The sequence below is a fragment of the Thalassophryne amazonica genome, chromosome 15 (assembly GCF_902500255.1).
Source record: "Thalassophryne amazonica chromosome 15, fThaAma1.1, whole genome shotgun sequence".
NCBI lineage: Eukaryota > Metazoa > Chordata > Actinopteri > Batrachoidiformes > Batrachoididae > Thalassophryne > Thalassophryne amazonica.
Window position 1 is genome coordinate 13,530,610 of NC_047117.1, and position 12,047 is coordinate 13,542,656.

The window sequence follows — 12,047 nt, forward strand, 5'->3', positions numbered from 1 at the left end:
CACCTCAAGGTGCTGCACTCAACTAAGTTCTAGTTTCTAGATCTTCATTCATAGAATATAAATATAGAATGTAATTGTTACTTTTTTTTCATCATCAGGAGAACTTGATGAAATGTCAAAATTTTAACAATCAAACCCAACGAAAAGTTGCTGATTTCTTTGTGTAGTACCAGGTTCATGAAAACACAGATTGTTGCAGATGATCATTTACAAATAAAATGATTGTTTAAAAAACGGACTAAACATAGCCTGCGTTCACTATAAATTATAAAATTTTAATAAAAAGTTGAAAAATTGTCAAACATTTTAAGCATTTATATTTGAATACTAGATATTTAGCAGATTTCCATTATTTATTTATGTGTCTTTATTGAGGGAAAAAAAAAAACTTTTTAGGGTCGTTATAGTGCCCGAAATATTTGCATAGTACTGTATATCTTGAAGAAATCTGAATCTGTGGAATTTCTGTACTTTTGGGTGAAACTGTTCTTGTTTCGATGTCCTCTCAGATTTGAGTGATATATTTGAACAAAAGTGTCTTTGGCTTTGATGGCTGCACAGGCTCACTAATAGATGACCGTTTAAATCGATCAGAATTAAGCAAACTGGCTTTGATGGCTGCACAGGCTCACTAATAGATGACCGTTATAATCGATCAGAATTAAGCAAACGTCTATTCAGGTAAATGTATATTACTTTTGTGCTTCCTTGCGTAGCCAAATATAATTAAATGCTACGTCTAGGAAACAAGCGGTCCTTTTTTAAAAATTATTATTTCTTCCTCAAACCTAAACTGCATCTGCTAATTAGGTCTGGTCTGCCTTCGACATTGGAGCATCGTGGTGCACGCGCACAGCGGCAGTTAGCTTAGCCGGCTAACTTGGAGAAAGTTACGATGTCAGATTTCAGCAGAAGTATAAACTAGTAGATATGTTGGCGTTCATAGCTTCTTCGTGTGTGCGAAATGCGAGGAACATCTCACCGCGTGTTTCCCGCTTGTCAGCCGCTTTCTCGGCTCCGACGGTTGGAGGCCAGCGGTCGTTGCCACTCCTCACGCCGGCCGCCCGGCTTCGCCTACCCGCTAGATCCGTGTCCCTGTCCGCCCCCTCTCCTCGGGATGTCGAATCTCCAGAATCTCCTCCTGTGCCATTGGAGAACCACGAACCCCACGAGGACTCATTCGGGTATGTCTCTGCCGATTTTTCCTCCAGAAGACTGTACAGGAAGACCAACTCCGAATTCAGGGATCTGCGACCCCGAGAGGAGGACCATGAAGAGGACGGCGAGGAGCCGGTTCAGAGACCCAGGAGGCCCGGGAGGAGAAACACTACATACTGGTACTTCTTACAGTGCAAGAAACTCATCAAAGCGAATAAGGTCAGTATTTGTTTAATTTCTTAAAATTTCTAATTATGCAGTGCGTGTTTTTACTACGTTCTACATCTGAATATTATGTGGTTTTCATGTAAAACATCCTCAAAGTACCACAGTTCTACGTAGATGGATGTAGAAAGTTAGAAACTCCTCTGTCTTATCACTTAGCAGGGAAGCGGGTCACATCATTCATTTTCTGTCGCTTATCCATATTCTTGACCAAGTCCTGTAACTCTCCAAAGGATCTGAGGCATTCCCAAGCCAGGTGGGAAATATAATCCCTCCAGCGTGTCCTGGGTCTTCCCAGAGAGCTCCTTCCAGTTGGATGTGCCTGGAAGACATCCATCAGGAGATGATCAGGGGGCATCCTCACCAGATGCCTGAACCAACTCAATTGAATCTTTTTCGATGCAAAGAAGCAGTGACTCTACTCTGAGTCCCTCCTGGATAGACAAGCTTCTCACCATGTCCAGGGGTGTAAGCTCATACCTGTCAGAGGAATCTCATTTCACCGCTTGTATATTATTCTTTCAGTCATTACCCGGAGAGCATTACTATAGATGAGAGTAGGAGTGCAAATCATCTGGTAAATTGAAAGCCTCATCTTCTGGTTCAGTTCCTTCTTCACTATGATAGTCTGGTACAGTGTCTGTAAAACATCAGTCGCCATATGTCACAGCCATTCACATATGACATACCTACACAGTATGTGATAAAGACACGGGTTCAGCAGGGGTGGTGGCCAAGTGGTTAATGCGCTTGGTTTCAGTGCAGACGGTTCCGGGTTCAAATCCCACCCCTGCCACATTTCTCCGTGTAATGTGGAGTTGCGTCAGGAAGGGATCCGGCGTAAAACTTGTGCCAACTCAACATGCAGATCCACCTTGGATTTGCTGTGGCGACCCCGAGTGCAAACAGGGGAGCAGCCGAAGGGACTTACTTTACTGATGCTGTGTCCAGAACCCTCGAACATTCGGAAAGACTCTGTATAAAAAACCCCCCAACTTCCAGAAAAAGTGAGTACATGAAATTACCTTTGTAACTTGTCATCAACTGCTCAGCCGATACCACAGTAGAGCTAGGCTAATATTATCTTTTGCTTTAAATGAAATTGTCAAAGATGTTTTTGCTCATATCTGTGCCTGTAACAATTAATTGTATATAGAATGTGAATATATTACATAAAGCAGTTATGTCATGTTAAAAATTTATTTAAAGATACATTTTCAAGTTTCTGAGTGAAAATACCAGCCCGACATAGTATTCATGTCATTTTTCTCTAGATGTCTGAATCTCCGTATGTACAAGGGTTCTGAATGCAGCACAACTAATGCAACTTTTCCTCCGAATGTCACTTGATGGCCAAAGGATGCTATGTATATTGCTTGTCCATGTGACTAATGGACTGCCCTGATTGCTGGACCTGAAGATGCAGAGGTGTCAGTGACAGACCTTAACCTGAATACTGAACTCTAATCACTAAAACTAACCCCTGACTTTAAAGCAGCTGTCACACCTGGCCAGGTCTGTGGTGTTTTGCAGCATAACAGTCTGAATCCAACTTGGCATGCCTCTGCCAATTTCCCCAAACACCTCTAACCTGTAACACTTCAGGTTACCCCGGGAAGAGTTACAGAACTTTGATGAGGATGGAGAAGTGTGGGATGAATTGATTGGTCTGATGCCTTTGCAACCCTGACCCGGATAAGTGGCAGAAAGTGAATGAATAAGCTCCAACCTGCCAGTGTTTAGCGCCAAGTCCTTCCAAGTAGGCACTACACTCGGCACAAGTCGGAAAAACTTTTGCTAGGTGTTAGGTATGGGCAGTTCCATGAGACTGGTGTATCTGTTACAGCTTTCAGTGCCCCTGCTGTGATCTAGCTGATGCAGAGACATCTTTTTCTCAGTAAGGTGTAGAAATCTTGGACAAGCCATGATTCTCTGGGATGGCTAGATAAGGTTTAATTATATGACCACACGTACGTTTCTTTCATTGTATTTAACCAGAAGGTCCAAATAATGTTTTAAACAGCAGTTAATGAAATCTGCAGAGGATTCAGCAAATGTGAAAAGGTACTGGTCCTCCTTAGGTTAGTAGGCAAAATTCCTCAGTGTCCACCTCAGAGGCACTTTCTTCAAGACCTGAATTTTATTTGTTTCTGTTCAGAAATACGTCATCCCTTCAGTGTTGAGACATTTTTCACATGCAAATTTTAATGTTTTAAGTGTCCTGCTTGTCCAGAATGTATCTGATTGCTGTCTGGTGTTTTTGTTCCAACAGCTGCAAGAAGCTTTGGATCTGTTCAGCAAAAACATGCTTCAAGAAGAGAGGCTGCAGCCGGAGGAGTATAACTACAGTGTCCTGATCGGAGGATGTGGCCGAGCTGGAAACCTTAAAAAGGCCTTCAAACTCTACAATGATGTACGAGGAACAGCTATTTGTTTGTTTACACACAGTTATGTCTGTAAATATTTGGGTATTTACAAATTATTTAGTCCATCAGCCTATGAGAGTTGAAAGCCAGAAGTAATGAATATGAAATACAGAATTCTATCTTTTAATTTGAGTGCATTTGCAATAGTGCACTTATCCCTCAGCTTGTTACAGTGCGATACTTGGGTGTCAATTCAATATATTTGGTATTTCAGCATTTCCCATAATGCCCCTGGCGGCCGTCTGTGCTTCCCAGAATGCACCGTGGTGCCAGCAAAGTTCTGCTGTGTCACAGCGCATGTAAACAATGACAAAGCGAGGATGTGGATGGCATTAATTTAGCAAGTTCACGGGCGATTATGAGGATTTTACACTCTCCCAAGTTCAGACGGTTAACTAAGGGAGTTGTAGCACCTGTGATGGACTTCTGCTGTGCCCCAATGTTGTCTTAGTGTCCATACTTCATGAGATGTGTTTACACTGTGAGTGCTGAGCTCCTGACACCGGAACTCTCCTGAAACCGACCTCTTGCGTGAGTCACTGGCTGCCAGTTGGAGTGAGATTCACAACTGCAAAACACCATATACAGTGATTCTGCAGCTACTGCAATTTAAAATTAGTGTTGCAAAACTTTCAAAACCTTGTGCTTGACTACATATTACAGTAGTAAATAAAATATGAAATAGAATTAATAAAAGTATACATTGAGTATATTACAATAAAATGTCACCTTTAGCCATTTCTAGTGATATAATAGCACAACTTGTATCATGCTTTCTCAGAAATCCAAGGGCTTTACAGTAATGGTAGTAGTTATAAAATTCACAGCAATGCACACATAATAGTTGCAACCACAAGAACTAAATATGTAAAAACTCAGAACAAAACAACCCTGCTCATAAACCCTTATTGATTGTAAAAAGTGGAAAGTGTTCTAGTGTCATAAGAACATAATACTGTTCAACCAAAATGCTTCTGAAACTGTCAAAACACAGATGTGAGTCTGTTTCCAACCCACTATATGGACAATGACTTAAATAAATATAAATGGATTGCATTTATATAGCGTTTTTCCATCTGCGTCAGTGATGTATTTTACTTTCTCTGAATTCATGGATGGTTGATTCAGTGTCTCATCCAAGATTCGCTATTGGTTGTGCTAATAGGATTAATAAATGGAATAGTTTTGACTGTGTTGAATATTTGGTCCTCAAATTAAAGGTCTAAGAAAGTTGACGTCCATTGAATTCTATGACATATGATAACTAAGAATGAAAGATGGTGCAAACTAATCCTTTTTAATACTCTCTTGACTAAGAGTCATTTGCATCACATTTTACCAAAACTAGAGTAACTTTAACTTTTGACCCCTGTACAAACTGAAATTGACCTTTGTCACCATTCTTGATCTTTTTACCCCATAACTCCATAACATTTATGGGCTAAAATGGTTCCCATGGCAACCATGATGAAGATTCACGATGGCTCAATATTCAGATTTCTTGGTACCGTAATGTGTTTGGGTACATCTGTGCCAAATTTGGTGCTTTAAGCACCAAATGCAAAATTCTTATGGGGGAAAAAAGTTATGCTGCCTCGCTAAGTACAGTACCACTGCATGTGAAAGTTTACATCATGATTTGGTCACCTCTAACTGAGCTTTTCCCTGTAATGTGTACAATACAGTTTTTACATACTTCAGATTTTAAACCCGATGTGCACATCATATTGACATGATCTCTGGCTGTCTGCCATTATTTTTCTTGTATCTGCTCAAAATGCGTATGACATTATATAATTCTCATAGTAATCACTTATTAGGTCCACAAAGAATACACTGTCCTCTGCTTCTCATTTCTGCTACAAGAAGTAGTAGTAATTCCAGCATAAGCACTGAGACCCATTAGTGACATTGCTTAACCCTGGATTTTGTAGTGTGAGACAGAGGAGTCTGACTCCCACTGGACAGGACGCCCATCTAAAACGGGTTACTTCCCTAGCAGAGTTGAAGTGATTAAATTAAATTGAATTTGATTAGATTAGATTAGATTAAAGGGCATTTCATTTTGGATTAGATTATATTAAATAGATTTTTGTTTGGATTAGATTAAATGATTAAATTTGATTAAACTTTATTTGCGGTGTATGTGCATATGTGAATGATGAAATATGTGAAGAAGCAAACAGATTTTTCATTTTGAAACATTTATTATAAGGTAAACTATATGTACACTGTACATGAAGTCAGGCATATTTACATTTAGTTTTCAATATCATCAGATACATAACATTGAACACTTAAACAACTACTAAATGTGGAGTCTTCAATCATTATCACCATCACGATCAGTCTTCAATCATCAATAACACAATCAGTGTCTCACTCAACCAGTTCACAACTGACATCTAGTAAGCAAGGGAGTCTTTGATCATAATCACCATCATAATACAGTCTTCAGTCCCCACTAATACAGTGTCTCACTCAACCAGTTCACAACCTAAGCTTCACTTCTTCACACACCTCACCTCCTTCCAGTTGCACTTGACGAACATAAGTGCTTGGAAGACAGAGTGCCTGAAGATCTTCCCCGCCACTGAGAAAACCCTCGCCACTGGAGCTGATGTGGCAGGGATGCACAGGTATCGCTGGGCTACCTTGGTCAGGTGTGGATACCTGCCCTTGTTGACCTTCCAGTAGGAGATTGGATCCTTGTCCATGCACAACAGGGGTTCATGCAAGTAGTCGATGACTTCTTGGTGGGCTGGGGAGACATCAGGGGAGGTGGGCTGGACCTATTTGGTTGAGTTTGTCATGCATGTTTACATTTGAAGGATGAGTTAAGTGGTCTCCTTAGTTCTTTAATAACTGGTGTTTGTATGCCACTTGTGTCATCACCCTGACATTCTGATATTGTTTGGAGATAGGAATGGATAAGCTGAGCAGATTGTTTTGCTGTGTAGATGGGAGGGCGGTAGGTGCTTTCTTTGTTGCAAGAAGATAGGTGGAAAGATGGTATTGTCCTCAATTGAGATGTGTTTACATGGTAATTGTGCTATCACCCTGTTTTGAGAAACCTGCAAGGGTTGGCTTTGTTGTGTGAAGGGACTGAGATGTGACAAGTTTGCTTGAATTGTGTTGTATATTACTTGTATATAGTAGAAGGCACTTTTGTAATATTGTGAATTTTAATCAAAATTTATTCCAAAAATTTGGATTAAATGGATAATTTTTGGATTAGATCAGATTAAAGCATACGAAAAAAGATTAGATTCAATTAAATAATCTAATCATAATCTAATCCAAATTTTGGATTATGATTAAATTGACTTCAACTCTATTCCCTAGCAAAGGTCAAGTGATTATGGCCAAGAACACAGACAGGCGGTTATACTAGGAATTGAACCCAGGTCTGCATGATCTGGACTTGACACCATTCTTGACTCCTGAGGACTTGTAAAAAAGTAGCCAAGCAGCCTTCGTTCCTGAAGTAATTCTTACAATGTATGCCCAGTTTTTACAGAAGTACCCCCAAATGAAAGTTTGAAAATTGATGCTTTTGGCCAGCGGTGACAGACTGCTTCATCCATGGTCCATACACCTGTGACAAACACAATTTGTTTTTAAAATAATAATTGCATGCATCTCGATGCAGAGCTGCAGTGAATCAAAGTAGTTGTGTGTTCACCTGAAGGGAGCATGTTAAAAGCAGTTCGCCTCTGCCAGCCTTACGCTCCACTGGGGTCAACTTGGTGGAGACTCGATACACAAAAAGAATCACTCCCAAATATCAGGAGTTTATGGCAAAGTGTGGTGCATTTTCCCCGTACTGTCCTGATCAAGCACGTATTCTGTTGTTGACTGCTAAAATAAAAGCTTTGTCAATGTCCAAATATTAACAGATGTGACTTCGTGTCTGTATTCCAGTTGAAGAAGCGAGGTTTGCATGCTGAAGACGCTGTTTACACTGCGCTGTTCAACGCCTGCGCTGAGTCGCCCTCAAAAGAAGCTGGATTACAGCACGCACTGAAGTTGGAGCAAGAACTCCGTCGCAAAAACTACCCCCTCAGCACCATCACTTACCATGCCCTTCTCAAGACGCATGCTATGACCAACCACCTTCAAGCCTGTATCCACACCATCAGGGTATGACGCACGCTGACACTCTTGATGCAAGGTCGTTAAATTTGTCCTTATAAGCGGGGTTTGTGTCTGTTTTTAGGAGATGCTACAGAACGGGCACGTTATAACACAGGTGACCTTTCACTATTTGCTAATGGGCTGTCTGAAGGACAAAGAATCTGGCTTCAGGTTGGCTCTGCAGGTATGTATGCTTTACAGGCAACTCATTACAATTCAGCTTCTTGAAAATATTTTTTATTGTTTGTGGTGCCTTGTTTTCACTGTGTTTGTTTCAGGTTTGGCGTCAGATGTTGAGATCAGGGATTCAACCTGACTCTCAAAATTATAATCTGCTTTTGAGGGCTGCTCGGGATTGTGGGATTGGCAATCCTACCCTGGCAACACAACTTCTGTTGGATTCTGACTGGCAGTCTTCTTCAAAAAAGGACAAAAATGCAGCAAATGGGGAGTCGGCGTCTGGCCACAGGGTTTCAGTCGACATCGACCTGCTGGAGCAGCAGTTGTTAATCCAGCCTGGTTTGCAGAATGAGGATAAGGAGGACTCCTTTTTTGGACAAGACTCCACTCACCTGATACCACTCAAGCAAGAAGACGATGTCTCATTACCTGTTGACCTCGCAGATGATTCTGCACTCCCGAGCCTGCTTGATCTGTTCGAGGGGAAACGATCTGCCGTGTTCTCTCTCAGTGTTAGAAATGAGGCATCAGATAGGCTAGCATTAATTGGAGGCGCTAAAGGCGTTTTGGAGAAGATGACAGTCAATGGACTCGTCCCAGACCTCCGAACGTTGACCCTGCTGGCTGATACAGTGCAACCCAGCAGTCAGTCTTTGCAAATCCTGTTAAAGGCGGCCAAGGAGTACCGAGTGAAGCTTGATGTGGCGTTCTTTAACTCTGTGATTCGTCGAGCAGCCAGAGCTGGCAATTTGGACGAGGCCAAGGTTTGTTCAACTGCACATACTTTCAACCAAAGCCCGTCTTTAATGTGTTTGGCTTTAAGCTTCCATGAAGGCCTTTCTTCTATCCAGGTTGTGTTGAAAGTGATGCAGCAGCGTTATGTCGAGGTGAATGCACAGACATTTGGAAGTCTTGCATTGGGCTGTGAGAAACAGAAGGATGGTCTGCAGCTGCTGAAAGACATGGAGGTGATCACACAAATTCTAAAAATGTTGACTTGTTTTAACAGTCATGTCCTTTGACACCAGCCATATGAATGCTGGGGCCCACTTCTAAATCTGAAAATTGTCTGGGTCCCGCCTAGTTTAAAAGATAATAATAAAACTCCCTCAGGTATTTTGATTGTAGGAAGAAACCTCATGCAGACCAGACTCAGTGGGGTGACCATCTGCTTTGGCCATACTAACAATAGCAAAATAAATCAATTAAAATGTAAAAAAGAATTGTGAAAAACATGCAGACACAAAAGTTTTGTATTTAAGTAACCGTATACAGTAGGCTGTCTCAGTTCATGGGTTGCGTCCTTCGAAGTCTGCATTCATTGACTGCACGTCATAGTTGCGCGACTGTGTTGACTCATTTCAAAGGCTCCTTGCAATGTAGTCCACTTTCCCCTGAAAACGAAGGGCACCACAGGTGTTTGTGACACAAATGAACCCAACACGGTCGAAAAAGTCATACTGCTGATTTTATTTTTTTTATTGAAAGGTCTTCACATGCTTTTTTGTTCTTGGCAGGAGGCGGGATTCAGGCCTAACATCTATGTGTTCTCTGCTCTTATTGGCCGAGCTGTCCGGAGACTGGATTATGTCTACCTTAAAACACTTCTCAAAATAATGAAGGATATGGATGTGTGGCCTAATGAGCTTGTCATTCAGAAACTTGAGTTTGCTGCACAGTATCCTCCAGACTACAACCAGGTATGTCGTCATATTCTATGAGGCTCTAATCGCTAAACCAGCAGTACACAAAGATTTTAATTATAGGAAGAAAATATTACTATTATTAACTTTTAGATTAAATACTTACTGAAATCATAACCCGATCCCAGATAAACTGTGGAAGATGAGTGAGTGATAAGTTCTATAGACAGGGTGCCACTCGGCACCTCCCTAGGGAGGGGTTCCAGGCACGTCCATCTGGGAGGAGACTCCGGGGAAGACCCAGGACTAGGTGGAGGGATTATATCTCCACCACTGGCCTGGGAACGCCTCGGTATCCCCAGGCAAAGGTGGTTAATGCAGCCCGGGAAAGGGAAGTTTGGGGACCCCTGCTGGAGCTGTTGCCCCCGTGACCCAATTCCAGATGAGCAGTTGAAGATCAGTAAGTGATAAGTCCTATACAGTACCTGATGCCAATTGGTGCCATGCTTATCCAGGATACCGCAGCATAATGCGGATGAGAGTCGATGACTCACTCTGGAGAGTCCAGTCGCAGTCCAGACAAATGTGCCACATGGCCAAAATTTCGTAACGTCCCTCCAAATGCAAATGATGCATTAACCAAGAATCCTTTCAACAATGACCACATTTGAATTGAAATTTTGGATTAATTTCTGTATTGTTTGACATTTTCTGTTCTGCTTTTTCTTTTGCCCCTTTCCTCCTTTTGCCCTTTTCTGTACATAAACAATCAAATGTATATGTGCGGGTGTTTTAATTCTGATGTGTGCCATTATTATGTTCAACTAGTAATAATTGTGGATTAATTGCTGTATATTTATTTATATTTATATTTATCTGAGGTATTTGTGCGTGAAATGACTTGCCCTTTTAGGGATCATTAAAGTTGTCTGAATCTGTTTCCATCCCAGTACAAGTCCAGAAACAATTATCTCGTCCAGATTGATGGGTTCCGTGGTTACTACCAGCAGTGGCTGAAGTCCATGCCGGCACTGGGCACAGGGGAAAAACAGGAAGAGCCGCAGCCTGCTGCAAAAACAGAAACTGATGATGGTCTGACGATCTCTGAGAGGAACCGGAGAGCAGCGGCAAGGAGATACTACTCTCGCAAGAAGAACAAGCTGAGCCCCACTGTTTCAGCCGTGTAAAAATCCACAGCACGTGTCTCGTGACAAGCCTGAAGACACTGCTGAAAGCGCTAGTGCTACTGACCATACTGACCCTGTTCTGACTGTAGCTTTTAAATAAGAAATTAAAAAATGTCATTCATGTTCATTCACCTGTTTTATTATGTTTCACCACTAGAGGCTGCAGACCAACTGGAACAGTGTTTCAAAATAGTTTGTAAGGTATTGAGGCCCCCTTTTAGCACTGCATCTGATGTCTTCCTTTTGATACGGACTCTGGAACTGTGCTTTTAAACACCGGTGTTGCAAAGGTTTCAAAACATCCCAGAACAGTGTTTTCAGTTTGCTGTCACTAACTTGCAGTAACAACAAAACATTTTGTTATCTTCCCCAGTCACACATTCTATCCATTCTTTAGTTACAGTTTTACTGGACTGTACCCTCCTGTATGTATATTTTTCACATGTTGGCCATCATGTTTTCCTCTGCTCTTGTTAGCTGGGCAGAGCTGGGCATCATCACATCATTGTGTCAGTTTTAGGTGATGACTTGTATTTTCTACTTAATATTCTGGATGTGTTGAGGGTGATTCCGGTGTAGTTTTGTCATGTATTTCTTTGGCTCACCAGGTTAAGATCACACTGAGAATCAAGCGAGACCTCACAAAGACAGCAGCACCAGGGACACAATAGTGACTTAGAATCATAAACCAATGAAATCACAGCAATAAAATGGTAAAAATAGGAAATTGTAAGTTAAGAATTACTGTTGTTATACTTTGTATTATTGTGTCTAAATGTTGATTTGTGAACACATACTGACCATAGGTTGTACAGTACAGGGTGACCCCTGAAAAAACAGAACCCATAAAAATTGTAATTAATCCTACGATCATTCACCAAAGGTTTGGTTATCTTGGTCGCTTTGCATAAAAGTTATGTTCTTTTCAAATGCGCCAAATGGTAGGATTTGTTGCTGCCCCAGTCATCTATCTCAGTGACTCAATTTCGCTGTTGTACAATGACAGTAAAGACTATTCTATTCCATTGTTGGCAAAATAGGCCTCAGGCAAAATGTCTTTTCCTTAGTTGACCAAGACATGTTGGGGAAGA

General features: G+C 41.4%; 1 protein-coding gene across 1 annotated transcript; it reads left to right on the plus strand.

The window, feature by feature from the left end:
• The first annotated feature begins 763 nt into the window (after positions 1-763).
• On the plus strand, positions 764-11,672 carry ptcd1 (pentatricopeptide repeat domain 1). The gene is made up of 8 exons (XM_034187795.1): positions 764-1,377; positions 3,656-3,796; positions 7,734-7,952; positions 8,029-8,130; positions 8,225-8,890; positions 8,978-9,094; positions 9,644-9,826; positions 10,720-11,672. The coding sequence occupies exons 1-8, from the start codon at positions 931-933 to the stop codon at positions 10,954-10,956; spliced, it is 2,112 nt and encodes a 703-aa protein (XP_034043686.1). The 5' UTR covers positions 764-930; the 3' UTR covers positions 10,957-11,672.
• Positions 11,673-12,047: the final 375 nt, after the last annotated feature.